At 41.9% G+C, this 23468-nt stretch overlaps 1 protein-coding gene across 12 annotated transcripts in view; it reads left to right on the forward strand.

Moving 5' to 3' along the window:
- The window catches only part of grik2 (glutamate receptor, ionotropic, kainate 2), a 291491-nt gene that overhangs the window by 190539 nt on the left and 77484 nt on the right, over nucleotides 1-23468 (forward strand). For all 12 annotated transcript variants that reach the window (XM_055503079.1, XM_055503080.1, XM_041067656.2 and 9 more), the window contains 2 exons: nucleotides 16938-17081; nucleotides 19339-19446. In XM_055503079.1, coding sequence (XP_055359054.1) covers nucleotides 16938-17081; nucleotides 19339-19446 — 252 coding nt within the window. The remainder of the gene's footprint in view (nucleotides 1-16937; nucleotides 17082-19338; nucleotides 19447-23468) is intronic.

Here is a 23468-nt window from a genome sequence, read left to right on the forward strand (position 1 = left end):
TGACAGGAACAGGAACATGATCTGCTGGAGCGGCGACAGGAGTGGAGACATGAACCGCCGGAGCGGCGACAGGAACAGGAACATGAACCGCCGGAGCGGCGACAGGAACAGGAACATGAACCGCTGGAGTGGCGACAGGAACAGAGACGTGAACCGCAGGAGCGGCGACCTGTACATATTAAGAGCCACAGTCGGACCTTCGGCTATATGTTTTGGACACTCGGGTAAAGAGAAATCTAAACGTATCGTGTGATGTTTAGACGTATCGTGAGGGTCTGTTGGAAATGTCTGGCCGAACCGGCTGTCAGAAGGGATCTTTAACCTTCACCTCCAGGAGAGCTTTGACCAGATTCCCGAGGGAGGTTGGAGACATTGAGTCTGAGTGGACCATGTTTTCCACCTCCATTGTCAACGCAGCCGATTGGAGATATGGACACAAGGTCTCTGGTGCCTGTTGTGGTGGCAATCCCCAAACCCAGTGGGAGACACTGGAGGTAAGGGATGCCATCAGGCTGAAGAAGTCCTATCAGGTCTGGATGACCCGTGGCACTCCTGAGCCAGCTGATGGGTACTGATGGGCCAAACATGCTGCAGGCCGTGCTGTTGAGGAGGCAAAAAACTAGGAGGTGTTCAGGGAGGCCATAGAGGAGGACTATCGTTTGGCCTCAAAGAGATTCTAGCAAACTGTTCAACGCCTCAGGAGGGGCAAGCAGTTCTTCCCCAACTCTGTTTTCAGTGGAGGTGGTCGGATGTTATAGGACGGTGGAAGGAGTACTTTGAGGTTCTCCTCAATCCCTCTGACACGTCTCCTGCTGAGGAAGAAGAAGCAGGGGTCTCAGTGGAATTGTCCATCACCCAGGCTGAGGTCCCCGAGGTAGTTTGCAAGCTCCTCGATGGCAGGGCAGCAGGGGGGCATGAGAGTACCTCAAATCTCTGGATGTTGTGGGGCTGTCCTGGGTGGCATGCCTCTGCAACATCGTGCGGACAATGGGGACATTTCTTCTGGACTGGACAACTGGGGTGATTGTCCCTCTTTATAAAAAGGGGGACAGGAGTGTGTGTTTCAACTATAGAGGGATCACACTTCACCCTGGGAAAGTCTATGTCAGGGTACTGGAGAGGAAAATTCGGTTGACAGTCGAACCTCAGATACAGGAGGAACAATGTGGTTTTCGACCTGGTCATGGAACACTGGACCAGCTCTATACCCTCACCAGGGTGCTCGAGGGTTTGTGGGAGTTTGCCCAACCAGTCTACATATATTTTGTGGACGCGTCCTTTGTAGCATTCTGTGGAGGGTGCTCCGGGAGTTTGTAATCTGAGGCTCTGCTAAGGGCTGTTCGGTCTTTACAACCGAAGCAAAAGCTTGGTTCACGTTGCCGGCAGTAAGTCAGACCTGTTCCCGGTGCATGTTGGATTTCGGCAGGGCTGCCCTTTGTCATTGGTTCTGTTAATTATTTTTATGGACAGAATTTCTAGGTGCAGCCAAGGGCCGGAGGGGATCTGGTTCGGGGACCACAGGATTGTGTCTCTGCTTTTTGTGGAAAACATTGTCCTGTTTGCTTTATCCAGGAGGATGGCCGGAGAGAAGGCCAGCGTGGTGGGGGGGTGGTTTGCAGCTGAGTGCAAGGCGGCTGGGATGAGAATCAGTTCCTCCAAGTCTGAGGCCATGGGTCTTGACCGGAAAAAGGTTGTTTGCTCTCTACAGGTTGGAGGAAAGTTTCTGCCTCAAGTGGAGAAGTTTAAGTATCTTGGGGTCTTGTTCATGAGTAAGGGAAGGAAGGAGCATGAGATTGACAGACAGATCGGTGCGACAGCTGCAGTAATGCAATCGATGTACCGGTCTGTTGTGGTAAAGAGGGAGCTGAGCCAAAAGGCTCTCAATTTACCGGTCAATCTATGTTTCTACCCTCATCTATGGTCATGAGTTTTGGGTCCAAAAGAACAAAATTGCGGATACAAGCAGCCAAAATGAGTTTCTTTGCAGGGTGGCTGAGCGCTTCCTTAGAGATAGGGTGAGGGGCTCTGTCATCCGGGAGGAGCTCAAAGTAGAGTCACTGCTCCTCCACATCGCGAGGTGCCAAATATAGCCAAATGTATCAAAATGGCTAAATGTTGCAATTAAATAGTTTTGATTTTAAGAGCTGAATGAGTAGCTAAACGTTTTGGGAATATTTAATATGGCTTAAATTTGCTTCAGAACAAGTATTTGAATTTAAATTGATAAAAGTTGAAGCTTTGAAGGAAGTGTGTGCAGATATTTGCTGAACAGTAAAATCGTTTCATTAACTAGTTATAATTAACTAGTCTATGCACAAAAGCGATATTTAGGCTAAAGAATTAGATTGGTGCTTTTATTTTGAAAGTAATTTGAGGAAGTGTGTGTCCTAAATTGCTAAACTGGAAAAAGCGCTCATTAAGTAGTCCTAAATAACAAAAAAAGCAGTCAAAAGCAGAAATCAAAAAGGTTTAGAGCTTAGTTAGTCACACTCAAAGTTTAGTACTCTTAATTTGAAATGATTCACAGGAAGCTTGTGTGAGTAATTGTTAAATTGTTTCATTAACTAGTAATAATAAACCAGTAATTACTTATAGACTCATTGAGGATTCACAATTAACCATTCAAAAGCAGAAATTATTCTATTAAAGCTAAAAAAATTGGTTTAATGCTTTTATTTTAAAATGATTTAGAAATGTGTGTGTTTATAGCTAAATTTTAAAATAGTCTCATTACTTGTTACAATTACTCATTCAAAAACAGAATTTATGCTATTAAAGCTAAAAATTTGGTTTGGTACTTTTATTTTGAAAGGATATTGAGGACACCTGTGCAGGTAATTTCTAAACATTAAGATTGTCTTATCATCTAGTCACAATACACCAGCTGAACGCAGAAATATTGCCATTTTTAATTAAAGATCTGGAGCTCTGGGGCTTTTATTTTGAAAGGATTTGGAGAAGCTGTGTGTGCAGTATATTAGTCTAAATAACTAGTCATAATAAACCTGTTGAAAGCAGAAATATTGCTATCTTTAGCTAAAAAAAAATCAGGATTGGGGCTTTTATTTTGAAAGGATGTGAAGAAGCTGTGTGTGCTTAATAGCTTAACTGGAAAACAGTCACATTAACCAGTCACGATTACCCATTCAAAAGCAAAAATAGTCCTGTTAAAGGTAAAGATTTGGATTGGTGCTTTTATTTCGAAAGAATATGGAAAAGGCCTGTGCAGGTATTTGCTAAATAGTATATTAGTCTAAATAACTAGTCATAATATACCTGTTAAACAGAACTATTGCTATCTTTAGCGAAAGATCAGGATTGGGGCTTTTATTTTGAAAGGATGTGGAGAAGCTGTGTCTGCTTAATAGCTGAAATATAAAATACTCTCATTAACTAGTCACAATTATCCATTCAGAAGCATAAATAGTCCTATTAAAGCTAAAAGTTGGATTGGTGCTTTTATTTTGAAAGATTCAGAGGAAGTGTCTGATTAATTACTAAACAATCAAACAGTGTAATGAAGTAATTAATAATATGCATAGAGCTGAGTAAAAACTGTGTCTGTAGTGACAAGTTAAAGACAGAAGTTCTATCTTTAAAAAGCGTGCCCTCGCACTCTAGCTGCGTCATAACACACTATCTCAAGTAATTCACACTAATGTAAAAGCTGATAAACAAACCAGTTGTAAGCAGAAATATTGCTATATTATATCTAATTAACTATTTGTAATTATTCAGTTGAAACTAGCTAATGAGTTAAATGTATAGCTGATTGGATCTGCAAAACAAAAGGTGCAAGCCAAGGACTGAAGCCATTGAATCACAGTATATACTGTAGTTGAAAGAGGACTCACTGTAGTTGAAGAGCTGTCTCCACATGGAGAAAGATGTGTGTGTGTGTGTGGGAATATAACATATTTATTGGCTCAAACAACGACTTGAGAGTTGCAGTCTGTTATTGTGCATTACCCACAATGCATAACACTTTTACCATTCATTTCAATGGGACAAAAAAAGTTGAAAAAAGCTTAATAACTTAAAAAATATGAAACATATGAATAAGAAAAATAATAGCACACTTCTCCTTTAAAAAGCTGAACATTTTGATATTGGAATGGTTTCTGTAGCTCAAACGATGCGGGCGGAGTTTGATGTGGAAAAAAGTACGGAAGAATTAAAGAAAATAATAATAATAAATAGATAAAGCATTTCCATGTGAAAATGCACAGTGAATGCTTCCAAGCTGAATGTATTTCTGAAGAATTGCTGAAAGTAGCTGAAGCACTGAAAACAGCTGGAAGCGGCTAAGGATTTTAATTCATAGCTGCATGTATCTAAAAATCTGTTTCGCATATATTCTTAATGTTTTCAAGCAAATCCCACGATTTCACTGCTGCCCTAGTTAGAACTTGAACCAGAGACTTCAACAGCAGAGTCAAACACTTAACCACTGAGCCACAGTAGCTGCTGACAATGCAAGTCTAAGCAGCACTATACATACTATTTGAAAAACTACTAAACTGAGTGTTTTGCTGGAGGATTGCTGAAATTAGTTCAAACATTGAAAACATAGTTTTAAATTACTTAAAATTTGAAAGCATAAATAAATATATCCAACGATTAGTTTTTTAAAAAGAGCTGTATGTGCACAAAGGAAACAAAAATGGTTGAACTTAAAGTAATAGAAATACTAATTACTTCTACCGCTTTAAAACTATTAAATTAATGGTTTATGATGCAACAACTTAGTTTCACACCTTGTGATTTCCCAGAAGCACTGAAACAGCTGGAAGCCCCTGAGGAATTTAATCCACACCTGCATATATCTAAACATGTGTTTTGCATATATCCTTAATACTTTCATGCAATTTATATGATTTAGTGATTTTACTGCTGCCTTAAGCAGGACTTGAATCAGAGTTTTCAAGGTCAGAGTCAAACGATTAACCACTGAGCCACAGTATCTGCTGAGAGTAAAACTCTAAGCATCACTATACATACTATTTAAAAAACTACTAAACTGAATGTTTGCTGAAGGATTGTTGAAAGTATCTGAAACATTAAAAACAGTGTTTGAAATAGCTGAAAAGTTCAATGCATAGATAAATATATCTAACAATTAGTTTTTCAAGAGGAGCTGTATGTGCACAAAGGAAACAAAAATGGTTGGATTTAAGGTAAAGAACTACTCTTTATTACTACAGAACAATTTCATTTGAGGTTTATGTCGCTGTGAACAACTTTATTTCACATCTTGATATTGCCTCAAATCAGAATTGAACCTGTACCATGCAGGCTTCAGAGTCAAGGACCTTATCCATTGAGCTAAAGGAGCTACTTCCTTTATTTCACATGGCGGTATTACACATCCTAGTGTCAATGGTAAAAATCCACTTGTTTTATTAGAGAGAAGAAAAAGCTTCATTTTTCCAAAAGTATAAAAGATATGACTAAGAAAACTAATAGCACAACACATAGTTTGAAATAGCTGAAAAGTTGAATGCAAAAATAAATATAACGTTTTTTTTTTGTTTTTTTAAAGAGCTGTATGTGCACAAAGGAAACAAAAATGCTTGAATTCAAGCCATTATTATTTCCTTCTAATGCTTTACATTCGAGGTCTATGTTCCTGTAAATAACTTCACCTACATGGGATTTGAACCTGAGACGGTAGGCTTTAGAGTGAAGGCTCTTATCCACTGAGCCAAAGGAGCTACTGCGATCATCTTACATGGCTACATTACACATCCTAGTGTCAATGGTAAAAATCTAGTTTGTTTTATTGGGAAAAGAGAAAGCTTCATATTTCCAAAAGTATAAAACATATGACTAAGAAAACTAATAGCACACTTCTCCTTGAAAAGCTGGACATTTTGATATTTAAACGGTTTCTGTAGTTCAAAGCATGTAGGAGGAGTTAGGTGCCGACGATTGTAGAAAGGACGTAAAAATTAGATATCAATGCTAACACTAGATAAAGCATTTCCATAAGAAAATGCACAGTGAATGCTTCCAAGCTGAATGTATTCCTGAAGAATTGCTGAAAGTAGCTTAAGCACTTAAAACAGCTGGAAGCGGCTGAGGAATTGAATGCATAGCTGCATATATCTAAAAAAACTGTTTGCATATATTCTTAATAATTTCATGTAATACGTATGATTTCTCTGCTGCCTTAGTCAGAACTTGAACCAGAGTCTTCAAAGTCAGATTCAATGCCACAGTAACTGCTGACAGTACAACTAAGCAGTTCTATATATAGTATTTGAAAAACTACTAAACTGAATGTTTTGCTGAAGGATTGCTGAAAGTAGCTGAAACATTAAAAACAGCAGAAAACTTGAATGCATAGATAAATATATCTAATGATTAGTTTTTTGAGAAGAGCTGTTTGTGCACAAAAAAACATAAATTTAATTTAAGCAATTACTATATACTACTTTACAACCATTACATTAGAGGTGTGTGTTTCAGTAAACATCTAAGTTTTACATCTCGATGTTGCCCTAACTGGGACTTGAACATGGGACTGTAGGCTTCAGAGTCAAGCACCTTATCCACTGAGCCAAAGGAGCTACTGCGAATGGCGTACATGGCTACATTACATTTAATAACAATAATAATTTCATGCAAAACATATGATTTCACTGATGCCTTAGTCAGGATTTGAACCAGTAAAACAGTGTGTCAAACACTTAACCACTGAGCCACAGTAGCTGCTGACAATACATGTCTGAAACATTGAAAACATAGTTTGAAATAGCTGAAAAGTTCAATGCATAGATAAATATATCTAAAGATTAGATTTTCAAGAAGAGCTGTATGTGCACCAAGGAAACAAAAATGGTTGAATTTAAGGTAAAGACAGCTCTGACCAGACTTGGACCCAGCCGGCTTCCTGACACATCCCAGGTGCAGTTTCGTTCGGTGTCATTTTTGTTTTGGAGGTGAAGTTCTGTTGTAGGCCATGGAGTTTACATGCGCCGAACTACCCAGCGACCTCCGCTATTATTTTAAGCTCCTCGCGGAGGATTACCGAAGGGCCCGGAACCCGGAAGCCCAGCGACGCGCTGTAGAAGTGGCGGTGTACACGATAGAGGATGAGGACAGCCTGCTAGAATGCCCCGACGATCGCCGCCTCTATGAGCGGATGTTCACCGGCTTCCACGCCGTCCTTCCGGATCATGTCAGGACCACAGTTGTCACCGGGTGCATCTGCTCCCCCTCCTCCACCAGATCAGCCCGTGGTTCCAGTTTCTGTTTCCTTTTCCCAGCCTCGTCTGACCGTTGCTGCTGCACCAGCCTGCCCAGATCAAACCCTAAACCACTGGGAGGAATTCAGTTCCTCACGCCTCATGCCCACGTTCTAGCCACAGAACTGCAACCAGCAACCACATCAGTCCCCGCGTCTCAGTCAGCCCAGCCGTGCTCCGCTCAGTTTCCAGCCCAGCCGTGGTCCGCTCAGTTTCCAGCCCAGTCGTGCTCCGCTCAGTTTCCAGCCCAGCCGTGCTCCGCTCAGTTTCCAGCCCAGCCGTGCTCCGCTCAGTTTCCAGCCCAGCCGTGCTCCGCTCTGGCTCCAGCCCCAGTTCATCCGCTCAGGCTCCAGTTCAGCCGCACTCCGTTCAGGCTCCAGATCAGTCCTTTCGCGTTCAGGTTTTAGTCCAGTCACGTCGCGCTCAAGTCCCAGCCTTGTCCCAGCCAGGTGGCATAATGTGTCGGTCAAGTCCAGTTCTTGCCCGGTCAGACCCAGCCTCCCAGCCGAGCTCGACGGCGAGCAGCACTGCCGGCCCCAGTGAGGAGGCAGCGAGCAGCACTGCCGGCTCCAGTAAGGGGTCTGCGAGCAGCACTGCTGGCTCCAGTGAAGGGTCGGCGAGCAGCACTGCCGGCTCCAGTGAGGGCGTTCTAGTTCCTGTTCCCGTCGGCCCGGTAGAGGCCGTTCTAGTTCCTGTTCCCGTCGGCTCCTGCGAGGACGTTCTAGTTCCTGTTCCCGTCGGCTCCTGCGAGGACGCCATTCTAGTTCCTGTTCCCGTCGGCTCCTGCGGGATTGCCGTTCTAGTCCCTGTTCCTGTCGGCCCCTGTGGGGACGCCATTCTAGTTCCTGTCAGCCCCTGTGAGGATGCCGTTCTAGTTCGTGTTCCTGTCGGTCCTGGGGGGGTCGTTCGGGTTCCTGTCGGCCTCGGAGGGGCCGTCCCCCCATGCGGGCCCTGCCGCGAGTCCCGCCGACCTCCAGGAGCAGGTCGCGCCTGCTGCAGTTCCTGCCTCGGTCCCCGCCGACCTCCAGGAGGAGGTCGTGCCGGCTGCAGTTCCTGCCGCGGTCCCCGCCGACCTCCAGGAGGAGGTCAAGCCGGCTGCGGTTCCTGCCGCTGTCCCCGCCGTGGTTCCCCACGACCTCCAGGAGGAGGTCACGCCGGCTGTGGTTCCTGCCGCGGTCCCCGCCAACCTCCAGGAGGAGGTCGCGCCGGCTGCGGTTCCTGCCGCTGTCCCCGCCGCGGTTCCCCACGACCTCCAGGAGGAGGTCGCGCCTGCCGCAGTTCCTGCTGCGGCTTCCCGACGACATCCAGGAGGGGGTCGCGCCTGTAGCAGTTCCAGCTTCTAACCCGGTCACGCCTGCATCGGTTCCTGGTGGCTCAGCTCCGGCCACGCCTGCATCGGTTCCTGGTGGCTCAGCTCCGGCCACACCTGCATCAGTTCCTGGTGGTCTGTTCCAGACCACGTTCATCCTGGCCCTTCGTCTGGTTCTGGCTCCACGCCGTTCTCCGTCTCTGGCTCCACGTCTGTCCCGTCCTCTTCTTCCGGTCTGGTGGCCTCGCCCTCGGCCATTCCTGCCACCTGGGTGGCGCTGCCTCCTTCGGCGCCACCCGCCTCGGGTCCAGGATGGTCATGGCCGCTCGCCTGAGGGAAGCCCTCTCCAGCCGCGGCGATGGCATGGCCTCTACCATCATCATCCACCTCGATCCTTGGAGCACCATCGTTGGGAGGAGGTTGGGCTTGGAGCTGCGCGCCCTGACTCTGCGTCCGTCATGGACGACCCGCCTACCGTTCCAGCCCAGCGGCTGCTGGGTTGGGAAGATCCCCTGCTACCGCCCTCCACGGGAGGGGGTTTCTGTGTCTGGTGGGGTTCCTGGACATGTATGTGTGGACTCATGATGGACCCTTGTCTTGACCCTCCTCCGGTCCTCCCTCCGCCCGCCTTGCTTGTGTGCCTTGCCGGGGAGGGATTCGGTCCCTCCTCCTGGGACTTCCCTCCGCCCGCCCTGGGAGGGGGGGGGGCTCCGTGGGCGCCGTGGTAGACGCCCTAGGGGGAGGGGTACTGTCACGACCTGGGTCTTTGTTTCTCGTTTTATTTCTTTTTTCTGGTATTCTGGAGAATACAGTCGTGCCACGCGCCATCACCCGGATAGTAAGTTTCTCTTTTGTTTTGGGTCTTGTTTTTGTTAGCCGCTATCAGAGCTGTTGTTTGATCATTCTTGTTTTTGTTTGGGCATTTACTGAGCCACCATTAAATAAGTCACCAAACTGAGTTGGTTCTCCTGCCGTGCATTTGGGTCCTGCGTCATGATCACGTTTCCGTCAATCCGTGACATTACCACTGTTTACTTTCTAGCAGTATCGTCAAACCTAGAGCTGTGGCATCTACCACTGTGGTGGTAAATAACATCATCGTTGTAGATGACTGTGTGTATCTATTGTTACACAATTTATAGTTAGTGTATGATTGAGTAGTGCACCTACTTGTCAGGATCTCACCTAGAGCACCGAAACAACTGCACCCGCACCCCCCCCCAACCTCCCACACATAGTCGCAATTGTGAGCCGGGAAGGGGGGGGCAGATAATAGAGGGCGCAAAATCATGATCTCGCCTAGGGTACCAGCTCAAGCTCTGGTTCCAGTTCAGCATCCTAGACCAGGCTGAGCCCTGCTAAGCAGTCAAGACCTGCTCATGCTACTGTACATTTTTCTAGTCCAGTTCTTTCGCTCCGCTCAAGCTCCAGGTCCAGGTTGGCCATGGCAAGCTCAAGCTCCAGCTTGAGTGATAGAAGCCCTGTGAATAAACAAACCTTTCTTTTAAGAAATTTCAGAAGTTATTGTTGGCCATTGCGTTGCCTGCTTTGCCTTTCTTTTCATTTCTAATGGCTGCATTTATGCTTCATTGACCTTAAGAACGTTGCTGCTTTAGCCATTAAAAATCTGATTATCTGACTCAGTAGTGCGTCTGTATGATCCAGATGGACAGAAGCATGCAGTAAATGGGAGACAGGGTTAATTCAACTGGTGAGGCAGAAATAAGCTGTAATTTAGTCTTATTTGTAACTATTTCATAGATAAATTTGTGATATCTAATATATTATTGCAAATAATGTTACCAATAACAAGCTGGTCTCTGTGGGCCCGTCAAAGCTCGTAGGCCCTTAGAATCGTTCTAACCCCAACCCCCTCACTCAGTTTAAGCCATTAAATCAAGATGTGAACAAAGGCATAAACAGCAAAGCAAGTCCTTTTTCAGCATTTTTGTCCCTCCTATCACCAAAAAATGTTGTGCGTTCCAAACTAAATAGCATGTTTACTGTATGCAGTGCTTAGAGTAGCAAGAATGGCTAATGGCAGTAAGTGACCTAGTCATGACTAAGGCTTCTGATGAATTCCAAAAGAGTACAAAACACGCTAAATCTTTAATCCCTTCAAATTGCTGGGAGATGGGGGAAAAGTAGCCATGAAGCACTTCGTTCGTTTAGTTGTCAACATACATGTCCCTCACACAAACACACACATTTACACACATTTACTTGTTCCCAAGTGTGCACTCAACTCTCAAGGTGTTTATGTTTCATTTAAAAGAGCCACAGCAGTGTGACCACAGCTGTCTGCGTAAGCTGCAGATCTACGTCTGCAGCTTCCACCCTTTAGGAATCAGCCATAAAAACTCCATCTCACCAATCCTGTTTGTCCCCGTTTTTTTTTCTGCTATTACCAACCAAGACTTTGAAAGCCAGCTTATAGAACCGTGTCCTGCTTTTTGAAACAAACTTAATTTCAAAATAAATTCATCACTGTCCCACGTGGTTGAATTTTTTCCGTATTCTCGAACATCTGTCACATGACATTTTACTGAAAAGAGTTATTAGTGGCAGTAATAAATTTCCTCACTGTGTTCTGCATTGGGCTGGTAATGATTTTATTCAATATAATGAAAGATCTCCTCTAACTACAGGAAACCAACTTTTGTGCATTTGTAGTGCCAAACTATTAAATGTCCAATTGTTACAAACACCCCCAAGACCAGACAGGACGGAACCCACAATCAGTCACAGGCGAGGATGGCAGAATAGAAAACGATATTTATTATTACTACACAAAACTGAAGGTCACTACAGCGTAGGAAAAAGGTTCACCAACTAAACTGAGGAGCACTGCGAAGCAGGACCAAACAAACTAAACAGAGGAATAACACTAAACAGAAGTAACGACAAAACAAAATCAGGACACAATAGGTCGCTGCACTGAGTAGGCAAAAATATAACTAAGAGTAACAAGGCTTTCGCAAACTACAGTACAGAGTCAGGCTCTACACCGCTCTACTAACGTAACCGAATTAGGAGTAGCAGGGCTGTTCACAATCCAAACTAAACAAAACCAACCGTCATACAGGAAGCCAGATGCTAACAGAGAGTCCACCATGACACACTGACAACTGGAGGAGTCGCCATCCTCCACTTAAATAGTCCCCCAGTTAATGATGTTCCCGGAAGGAAACAGCTGCTCAGTGCCACCCTCTGAGGTGCGGAGGAGACTCACAACATATATTTTAAAAACAAAGCAAGGACATCAAAGTCATTGTGTGTGGGAAACTAATGCAGTAAATGGAACAAGAGGGTTTTTATTGTTTTTAGTTGGTGATGATGGATTACAGTATTTTAAAACTAATACAATTTTAAAAACCTAATCCATGTACATGACTGTTTCTGTCGAGTGTCAAATATTGTAACACAGCTCTACTGTATGCTTTATCTCCAGTGGCAATATCATAGGGAGCTGTGGTGAAAATTATTTAGTTACAAAACTCTGTATAGGCTCCCGGTCTCCTAAAAGTTAAAGAATTAAAGAATGTTCCTCTACTACACTTTTCTGCAGGTTATCCAGTCCTGTTTAGATAAAACATAACTATACTGTAGATATTATTATGCATTATGCTTGTACAAATCACATCTGCTTAGAATTATTTATATTTATATAAATAATTCTAAGCAGATGTATATATTTATATTTATAAATCATTTTAGGACACTATGTTGCTGAAGGCAAAGGGAGGTTAAAAAGACAAAATAAATAAGCAGATTAAACATGGTAACTGCTTTAGTAGCGGTTAACAGTATATTGACAGGACATGTAAAACACATTGTAGCAACATAACTACATATATTTAGTTAAAGTAACAAGTCCAGTATTCCAAAATCCAACATCTCTTTATAATATATTATTGAAGTGCAGTAAACAATACAGAAATGTAAACACAGAGTAATTTCTGTATCATCAGTTATTTCTACAACCTCTAGGTCCACATAGTAAAATACTAGCCCTATAACAGAAATCTCATCATACATCCTAATAGTTAGTTTTGCTAATGCACAAAGGTATTAACACAGACAAGTAGTTAGATTAAGTCAGAATAGATTAGATCATACATAATGTTATTGGCTATCGTTTTGCTATGCTAAATTACATGGTTAGTGCTATAGTTACTAAAGTGTAGAGAAGACTGAAATAACAACTTGGGGGGACCTGAGGCTAGTTTAAATTCACTCAAATTATGGTATGTTAGTCTTCAGGACTTTCTTGTGAATCTTAATTTAAGTTCCTTTTTTTCATGCTCTGCTGTCTGCAGAGCACATTTATGAGCATGCTTCAAACCATCATCAGGAATGATAACCCCAGCCTCAGTGTAATGAAAAGCAATTTTTGCCACTTTGTTTCCCCGGCAATGTTGAGAACATATCTAAATGGAAGGGGGTGAAACTTTACAGAAATCAGACCACACCCGAGCTTTTATACATTTCATGTAACTGTTGAGATCACTTTAAGCTCAGACAATTTAATGCATTTGTCTCTCTCAGTTGAACAACAAAAGAAAAAGAAAGAAAGGAAAGGCAAAAAAAAAGTGAAAATAGACAGCATCAGGTGTAATGCTCATATTGGCTCACACAAGGGAAAAGCAGCTTTTAAAGCATTTAGCTTTAGTTCCATTCAGGGGTGACATAATTGATTTTAATGAGATGTTTATAGAGTGAAGTGCCGGTGTTGCAAATCATTTGCAAGACTGCCTGACGGGTACTTGTGAGGTTCACACAGGGGAGACACAGAGCGGCACACAAATCTCGCCTGCCAGACCTCCTCCAGCATGGTGTATGTGTGTTGATGTGATAATGTGTGTTGTACGTGTGGGTGGGTGTATGCGTCTGTGTTTGTGTGAGTTTGTATGCGTGTGGTGTGGTTGGAGTGTGGGGGGTCCGGTTTTCCGCCCGGGGTACGTTGATCGTCTGCCTGGGTAGTCTCTTTTCTGCTGACCCCCACCAATTGCTGGCCTTGTGCTGCAGGCCCGGTGTGGTGCCAGGGGATGAGGTTGGGCCGATGGGATAGGCCCCGCTCCGCTCGTGTAGGGGTGGTGGACTGGGGGTGGGCCCCACTCTGGGCACGAGGGCATCTCCTGGCGGGCTCCCTACGGACCGTGTGTCCTCGGGCTCCACTCTTTCAGGATGACCCTCCCGCCGGGGGGAGTGTTTGCCCCTGGTTCTCATGGGGCGGACAGCGTTGACCCATGGTGGCCCACTCTGACCTCGGGTGCTGTCTCTGTGGCTGCTGCAACTCTGCCTGGGGGGCTCTGTGTGGGCGGCATGGGTCGCAACACCTGCCCTCCTAGAACTGAAGGTGTGTGGGCTCCCTGGCTGCTAGGATTCTTCCCTCTGCTTGTTGGATGGGCATAGTGGCCGAGCTCCTCACATCACCCTGGCTTCAACAAGTGGCATTGTTCATGCACCAAAGTCTGCCTCACCCTTTAGGTAAATAATGTTAAGCTACAGCCTTACTAACCTTGTAGTGGGACACTCAAAACCTGAACAGGCTTTCCAAATCCAACTGTAAGTATTACTGATACTTATCACTACCAATATCAATAATGTATGAATATGGAAATTGTGGTGTTGTATGTCATGACTTTTATTATGTAGTATGGGATATGTATAACAATGCATATGTGTATGTATATGATATGTATATGTTTGTATGAGTATGTGCACATACCTTAACGCTATTATTGGTATTAGTATTAATCTCCAAGGTAAACCACAGTACAACAGTTGTTTAGTTATGAATGTGTTAGCCTAAGGTACATCCCTGCTTATTTATTTTGCACCGATTGTTTACTTAACAGATTTGCTTGGTTTCACCAGCTGGTTGCACCCCCCCCACCCACACCCTAAAGCAAAAACTTAACCTGTCCACCAACAAAGGAACATCACACATATTTGGGAAAAAGAAAAAAAGACCTCCTCCAGCAAGTCTCACCTTTACTCACTCCTGCACACTGCTGAATACATTTAGATGCATATTTTAATTAAGGATGCGTTTACTTCATGTATTACTTTCTTAACATTGACAACATATTGACTAGAAAACTCTAATAGAATGCCATTATATTGATTTGGCCTTTTAATAAATCCCCTAACAAGTATATCATCATGAACTGAGGCCATGTCAGCCAAGTTCCAGCTGCATGTGTCAGTATACAAGTTAACTGCTACCAGCCAAATCCAGTTGACTATTCCTGTTTGCAATATCAATGCTGTGATTGACTGACAGGGTGTCACATTGCTATTATGAGGTCCCAGCAGGCCTGTGGGGTTTATAGAGGAGAGAATGGATGTTACTGTAAACACCACAAAGCTGCCGCTCCTACCCTCAGCACTGAGGGGAAAGACTGGCTGCCATTAAGCTGACAGTCAAACTAAACTTTCATACTCAAACACAACCACAAGGTTAGCCTAAACTCAGTTTGTAAATGCAGATGTCAAAGACTATTCTCTCTGAATTAAAAACATGGGTCAGGATTAGAAAAACTGAAAACTGACTTTCATTTACTGAATATTTTCTAGGACCACTTCTCACTCTGTATTTAGGAAACTGAGTCATTGGGCATGGAACTGTTTCTCCTAAACATGACTAGTTTTTTCTTGAACTAAACAAATTTTACTTAACCCAAACCCAATCACACAAGTACTGGATGTTTTATGGATGCTTTTTATGGTTTTAGGTTATGCTGACAGTGGTGTTAGTGAAGGGGCTGTTTGAAGATTTCTACTACCATCAAACGATAATCACATATTTCATATTCATAAGCATTGGTTAAAATTTAATTAGTTCACATATGCCAAGATAATAGTTTCTGATGAGTTGTTGGTCTGGTTAGTTCTTGAAGTGATTTGAAAACTAAATATTACATTTAAAGGGTGTTCTGACAACCCATCTAAAGCTAAAACCTTCTTTTTCACCTACAAAACATAGGAACCATGATTTTATGATGTTTACTAGGTACATTCTTCCTTTCCAGAACCCCTTATAGGTTTTATTACAGGAACTTGACACATCTTAATAGAACCAGACTCTGCACAATTCACGTTGAAGATGTTGATGGATCTTCCTGGTTCTTCAATGAATTCTCTATATAGGCATTTTCATTTGTACACAAAATGCAATCTAACATGTGACATAATCAATTTTTCAACAGGTGCGGCATTGTTTTATTCTAGATTAACTAATAGTAAAGTAGCTTATTTTCATGCTCATCACTCGCTGGCATTCGTCTCTGCAAAACAGTTGGTGTGACCCTCAGTGTGGACACTTTGCTGCCTCCAGGTGACACCCATACTACAATAAATTCACACTCTCTTTGCTTTAACACCTTCTTCTTGCACAGATTATTAGTTCCTCCTATTCCTCTGGGCACACGCTAAAGCCTGTCTAAATTTATTTCGACATCTCTAGATGTCCATGCATCTGGACATGGACTGAAACACGTGACAAAACACACAAAAGCAGTTCAGATAGCTCAGATAGATGATTAAGCAAACTGCCAATGCTTAATCAGAGTAAATATGGTTAAAAGGGGAGTGATTTTTCTTTGCAGGACAATGCTTTCCCAAGCCCCCTATGGCATGATTTTCATGCAACAACTGTGGAGGGCTGTTTTGATTGCTTTCAGTCAAGCAAGACAAAGACTAATTAGATTTTTTTTCTTTTTTGAGAAGCTGCAGAATTATAGGGTTCGGTCATGAAGCATAGATGACTGGCACTTTTCTGAATCTCGTCGCCATTCCTCTAATGGGCCTAGACTCAAGACTTTATTTTATAAATATATTATACTGTATGGAAAGTCTGTGTATCTGAGTCTTGAATGACATTTGCTTGATGTGCATTTAATTAGCATGAATTAATTTTTGTTGATTAAATAACATCTTTACTGTCAGTGTTTTAATTGACGTTGAGCAAAAACAATTCAGAGTTCTGAATTCTATGTGGAAACAGTTGTGCCATGTGCACATCAAACATTACTGTTGTTATAAGTTACATGTTGTTTGTTGTTTTTCCTACAGCATTATTCTCCATTTGTCTCTTGCAGAATATGATTACTGTTCCTTCTGCCAGCTATTTACAGCAGTCTCTTATCAATTAATAATGTCAACAATGAAATCATCAAATATTTATAGCCATTGTATCCACTGCATAAAATACTGCAGATCCACACGTCATTAAATCATTCATATCAGAAGTGAGGCTATTGATATATTTGATTCTGAACAGACCAACCCCGCCAGTCCACTAAGATGCGTTGAGTGCTGTATTCCATGTTAATTCTAGTTTGTCCCCACACTCTCTTTGTCTCACCTTGCAGACGGATGCCGCACTGATGTATGATGCCGTGCACGTGGTAGCCGTGGCTGTGCAGCAATCTCAGCAGATCACTGTCAGCTCATTACAGTGCAACCGACACAAGCCCTGGCGCTTCGGGAACCGCTTCATGGCCCTCATCAAAGAAGTAGATGCTTCTTTACCTCTCCTTAACATATGCAGCACCTTCACACAGAAAATACATGTTCATAGGCAAGCAGCCAAGACCAAATCTAAATAAGGACGAGGAAGTCAAGAAGGGAGAAATGAATAAATAGAAATTATTTATCTATGTACCTATTTATATGGGATTCATTTTTTCTGTTCGGTTGCACATATACTCCCCAAAGGACCATTGCCATCTTGAGCCTGCTCCCTAAATGTCCACATTTATTACCAATGAAGAAACAAAAACAAAAACACATAATTTTATAATTGCCCCACAGTTTGTGGCATTTGCCAATCTAGGATGGTCAAACTAAAGCCAAATTCCCGGACTGAGAATAAAGCTACCTATGTTTATATGTCCCTTACCCACTGTTCCCCTTTTGCTTGAAGAGATCACAAAAATAAATGGGGCACAGAAAATCTGTACAGATTGTGGAATATTTACACTGAGACATTTTTTTACCAAATTAAGAATCTATCGATGTCTCATCTTTTGTTCCTTGACTCTTAATTCATTCTGTCTTCTCTTTTTGTCTCTGCTCAATTTACTGCGTTATGGTTGCTTTTGGGCAGTGTATGTCATGTGAAACTGTTTAGGCCATTGGTCACAGGGCAATATTGTCATTGCCAATAATAATGCTTTTCCTAAAGTTTTATTTTTATTGTACTGTATATTGTGCATGTATTACAGGAAAATAGCTACATGTTATTATACAGTAACCTTGTTACAATGCAACAGGCTTCTCAAGAGGTGATAATGGTCTCCATTCACTATGTCAATGTTGGGGAGCAGGGGGGTCAGGGGGGTCAGAAATCAGCTGTTGCTTGCAGGGACACTGTCCATACCATATGCATGATTCGTACAGCCGTTTTATTTAATAATAATTAGGTTTGCAACAACAAATTGATGAATCAATAATAATCAATGACGGAAATTCATCGATAATGATTTTCCATTATCGGAGCAGTCGGGCTGCTCATTTTACGGAGCAGGCGACAGCAAAGTAAGTAAGAAAATGTTAACCTGCAAGTCATACAAAGTTCAGCGTGTGGTTTGTAAATACTACAGAGACACAGGAAAATGTAAGAATGAAACACTGGTGTCCTGTATGTAGCAGCGTTAACAAACGCTGTTTATCCATCACATGAAGACTCTTCATTAAGTGCTGTTGTGTACTGCTAAGTTACTGTACTTTGTTACTTAATCTGTTCTATCCCGAGCATCAGATGGCTGCGCATCATCTCATTCGCTACACAGTGATGACCGGCGCCACCACAGAACAGCGCAACTTAAACAGTGCAGACACTAAATGCAACAGCAGGTTTAAAATATGAAGACATGGTTTTTAGTGGTTTTCAATGTTGCCTCTGAGCCAGAAGGAGCCCAGAAGTCTTTGTGGTGTTTACATGTTCTCCTGTGTCTTTGTGAGTTTTTCGCCCACAGTCAGATTGACTAGAGCTGCTGCAGATCTGATCAGACAAAACTTTATGCTTGCTTTGTTTATTTATATTTTGGATATAGACGTTTTATTATTCAAACGCTGGATTTTGTGTTTTGTTCGAGATTTGAAGAGTCAAAATAAAAAAAAACCTGATAAGGGATTTTTAATAAGCAAAACATCAAATAATGTTTTTTGTTATTTTTATCCGATCAATCGAAACAATAATCAACAAATTAATTGATTACCAAACATTACATTATATTTCTAATGTTTTGATAATTATTATTATTATTAGGCAATAGTAGCATTAGCATGTTTAGTAAAAGGGACAAAACAATAAATCCAACTTCCAGTAATATCCAGTGCAACTCCACCAACACATGATATCATAAACAATAAAAATATATGTTATTGCAACACCCACTTACCCACACAAGGCAGCCCCTTAAGTCTCTTACTTTGAGTTGAAGCAGCACTGTCATGATTTGCTATGTCCTTTTCTGCTCCAAGCCACTTTCATGCTATATTTTATTCGATCACATCTATAAATATATTTAAAGATCAAGTAATTGCATTCCCACAGTAACAAATGCAGGTCCATAGTGTTTATTGTGACCTTAATACTAAAGAAGACTGTACACACAAAACCTGCATATGAAAGATGAAGGAATAGAGTGTACTGTATTTGACTGTATCTGACATTAAAAACACAGTTGAAGACACAGTTGTAGACTGAATGCCAATCGTTTAATGTTGTCTATGATATTCTGTCTCTCTGTGCCACCCTATACGCAGGCCCATTGGGATGGTCTGACCGGGAGAATCACTTTCAACCGGACCAATGGCTTAAGGACAGACTTCGACCTTGACGTCATCAGTCTGAAGGAGGAGGGGCTTGAGAAGGTTGTGTTTTTAGCATGTGTGTCTGTGTGTGTATTGTATGACAATATAATGATCTTCTTACTAATGATCTACAGCATTATGTATTGAAATATTGTAAACATGGCATGTCAATGAAGAATGTTACTGTAAAGTTTAAAACTAACAATTACAATAACAAATGGAAAAAAGAAAAAAAACAATACAAGGTAGAACACAGTGATTCATAAAAAAATGCTATTTTAAAGAGGTAAGTTTTAGATTTAAAGACAGAGAAAGATTCGATGTTTCAACTGTATGGTGGGAGGGCGTTCCAGAGATTGGGAGCAGAGCAACTGAAGGCTCTCTTCCTTAGAGGATCTAAGGAAACAGGACGGGGTGATGCAGAAGATCTGTCAGCTATAAAGGGCTAAGTCCATGGATGGCCTTAAATGTAAACAAAAGAGTTTTGTAATCAATTCTGTATCTAAGTACAATAGAATTCGCAACTTAATACAAGAGGAATCGACAGTGGTGAAGCTGATATTTTTCTACAAAATGAAGTAGTATTATTGAATTAGTTGGTGCCAGCCACTCAGAGCTAATACACACGCTAACGTTAGCAACAAAAGCTAGCGTTACTTCCGACAGTCCAAAATATGACAAGCAGGAGCTGTTAACATCACTTAAAGTTCACAGTGCAAGCTCGAATATATTACTTGCTCATTCCGCTGTTTTGTCCCGGCTGTTTTTTTCTGGTTTGTACTTGGCATCCTGAAGCTAGTTTCGACTGTTGCTTTGTTTACATGAATCGTAACACACATTCCCCCATCAGCAGTAGAATCCGCAACATCATCCAAAAGAAACTGGCAGTGGTAGATTCATTACAACACTGAGTTATATTCAGTTGTGTTTCTATCGGCACGCAGTGCAGAGACACCTTGCAGCTGGCTCTCTGCTGCAGGCTTTCAAACTTGGCCCAAGGATGCCGGGTGCTCTCTGCTGCTGGATGTCGGGTCCCAGCTCTCTGCTGCGAGCTGTGGGCCGCTGGACGCCAGGTTCTGGCTCTCTGTTGGGGCTGGCTCTGCCCCCTGTCAGCCTGACCATTGCTGGGGCAAGTACAGCGAAAACCAGGAAGCACTAGTTGTAGTCTGTACACCCACGGAAAGTTGCTAGGGCAGTTGAGAATGACATGTTTTACATCTTCTTCAACTGCCCTGGCGACTTTAATTATAAAAAGTTATGGAGGAATCTGAGTGTCCCCTCATTCTTAAAATTGGTGAAGGGGTGCTTTCATTGCCAACGACCGCGGCCATGTAGTGGACCACAAGGACTTTATTGCCGACGATGAACTGGAGTAGTTCCTGCAAGATCCGTGATGGATATAACTTTGGCGGCGTAGTAAATACGTTGAGCTGATGCAATAGGAATAGAGACGTTGGAAGTACAGGCAGTTGGTCACGAATCCAAAGGAGTTCAGCAACAGTGTACTGAAGCAGACCCGAGATTGGTCGAGCCAGGATGCTGAGCAAGATCCAAGCAAAGAAGATCCAGATACATATTTTAATTGGCAACACTGTTCTGAAATACCAGTGAGCAGCGGCAGCCAAAACGCGCCAGTTTGCATTCAGTTGGCACCATCAATTCAGTGTAGACAAATTACAGTATGAGCTTCCTGAGTCTGAACAAAAGTTTTTGTTACAGGGAGACATCTTTAAAAATGTTATGGAGTCATGAAGCAGATGTATAATAGCGTCATCCACTCCTAGTTGGGGTTGAGTGTGTTTAGATGTGTTAGCATTCCTATTTTTGTATTTCTATATTCTATAAAGGTGTTTTGTCACATCTTATGTTTACAAAAATACATTTTATTGAGTAATGCTTTCCAGTGATGTCTAAAACAGTGTTTTGTTCAGGAAACAGATGTTAAGAATTTCAATTTCACAATTAAAGTACACACTGCCAATGGGTCAGAGTTGATGTAAGAAAAAAAATGTTTACAGTGTTAGAATGCACTACACCATGACCATCTTTTTTAGATGTGTTAGCCATTGCTTCTGCTCAGCAAATCCTCGGCAGGACCTCTCTGACCAGAAAGATTTGTGATGCAGCTAAAAAACCTTGATAAGAGCTTTGTACTGTAATGAAAATAAATTGGATCCATCCATCCAAGGAGTACACAAGGATCAAACTGCCATCTGATGGCTCAGAGTAACAGGCTGAGAGATCCTGAAGTCTACCATCAATTTAGAAGAATGTTCAGGTTTTTTTTTATTCCTTCCAAGGCTTTGTTACAAAGTTTAGATCAGGGATAGCAAAAAGGTTTTGACCAGTCCACAACTCACTGATACAGTAATTCACTGAGTTGCTTTGACATTTCAAATTTTTGAATTTAAATTATGATACTGAATCAAAAACTAGAGAAGAAATGCAATTTAAATTAAACTACTACTACTACACAAACTAGGGAGTTAAGACACACTTTGTACATATTTGACAGAGCCTGTCTACAGCACTTGCATGTCTACCTGCACCAGCTGTCACTTAGCTTATTCAGAGCTTTTCTCATCTTTCCCTATGCATTAAATCAAATAGATTTTGGATATATATTATGGAATATATTTTCTTCAGCCCCAAGGTTGTTTTCTGAGGGTTTTCTAAAAAAATGGCATAGCTACATTCAAATATATTTATCTCCGAAACAACAAGGTCTATTTGACTGCAAGTAGTGTCATAATGTATGGGACACTTGTGAGATGTGATATGAGGTGTAAAATTAGTGTTAGTGTTACTGTTACTGATGCGATGTTTATGAATAATAGAAAATAGAAAGTAAAATGTTTCAGTTATATCTAAAGAGAAATACACTTTTAGGATGAATATCTCTGTAAAGTAGAGGCTAATGAAACTTTTAACTCCCATTAAATCATAGCATCGGTGAACATCAACTCAGCAAAAAGTTGGTTTCAATACAGTGAAGCAGTACCAAGTTATAACAATTTTAATGCAAACAGTCAAATGGGCTCAGGAGTTTCCTAGTGTGGATTTTTTATATGTATGATGAAATTTACAGAGTATGTTTAAAAGTATTAACCAATGGAATGTATAAAGAGGCAATTGGCCTCTCTTCTAAAACTTGGCTTTGAATAAAATTACTTTTTGAATTAGTACATCACCATTCACTACACCAGCAAATCTACTACACCAGCAAATGTTTAGAATGTTTAGAATAGAGGCCAATTGCCTCTTTATACAATCCATCAGGGAATATTTTCAAACATACTCTGTAAATGTCATCATTCCTTAAATTTACTGTTTGGTTTCATTTGGATGTTAGCTCTTATATCATCTCGATTGTTCACTAGAGTGGGTCTTTCCGCTCTTCTCAGTGATCGCAACACAGTTACCGTAAATATCGCATGAAACGCGCACCCCGCAAATATAACAACAGCTCATTTGACCATAGAAAAAAGATTCTGCTAATTAATAACACATGGCTCCTAAAACTGTGTCATATGTATCGATAAGAATGTAACACAAACGTTTACTGTAGTTATTTTTCTGATTCAATTTGTTTAACAGTTCCAGAAAACTATTGCCCCTATATTGCCTTTGCTGGAATGGCATCTAGTGTGTTGCACCCAATTTAAAATAACTTGTCAATTGGAAGAGAACCTGCTAAACCAGGTGAAATAAACATTATTCTCGCATGCAACTACAAACATTTCCTCCTCACTGATGCTTGCTTCTCAGCAACCCCTGAACTTTGGTCTGTGTGCGCCTGCACCTCTATTAATAATTAACTCTATTAATAAAAAAAACTTTCAGAAGCCCTCCAGCCTCATGAAGCCTGAATTAAACAGTTGATTTGCAATTACAAAGCCTATCTCAGGCCCTTGCACAGGGACATTTGTAGAGCCCTGAGAAGTGTGTAGCTGTGTGAGTGTTGTGTTGAATGGGATGTTGGGGGCTCAATGACAAGATAGCACCAAGACTTAGCCATTTGCTCCAGTCTTTCTTTTTGCTTCCCTAGCATCCCCTCTCCCCCTTTAAGTCCTCCTCAGTGT

The sequence above is a fragment of the Betta splendens genome, chromosome 16, assembly GCF_900634795.4.
Source record: "Betta splendens chromosome 16, fBetSpl5.4, whole genome shotgun sequence".
In the NCBI taxonomy this organism is placed as follows: Eukaryota; Metazoa; Chordata; class Actinopteri; order Anabantiformes; family Osphronemidae; genus Betta; species Betta splendens.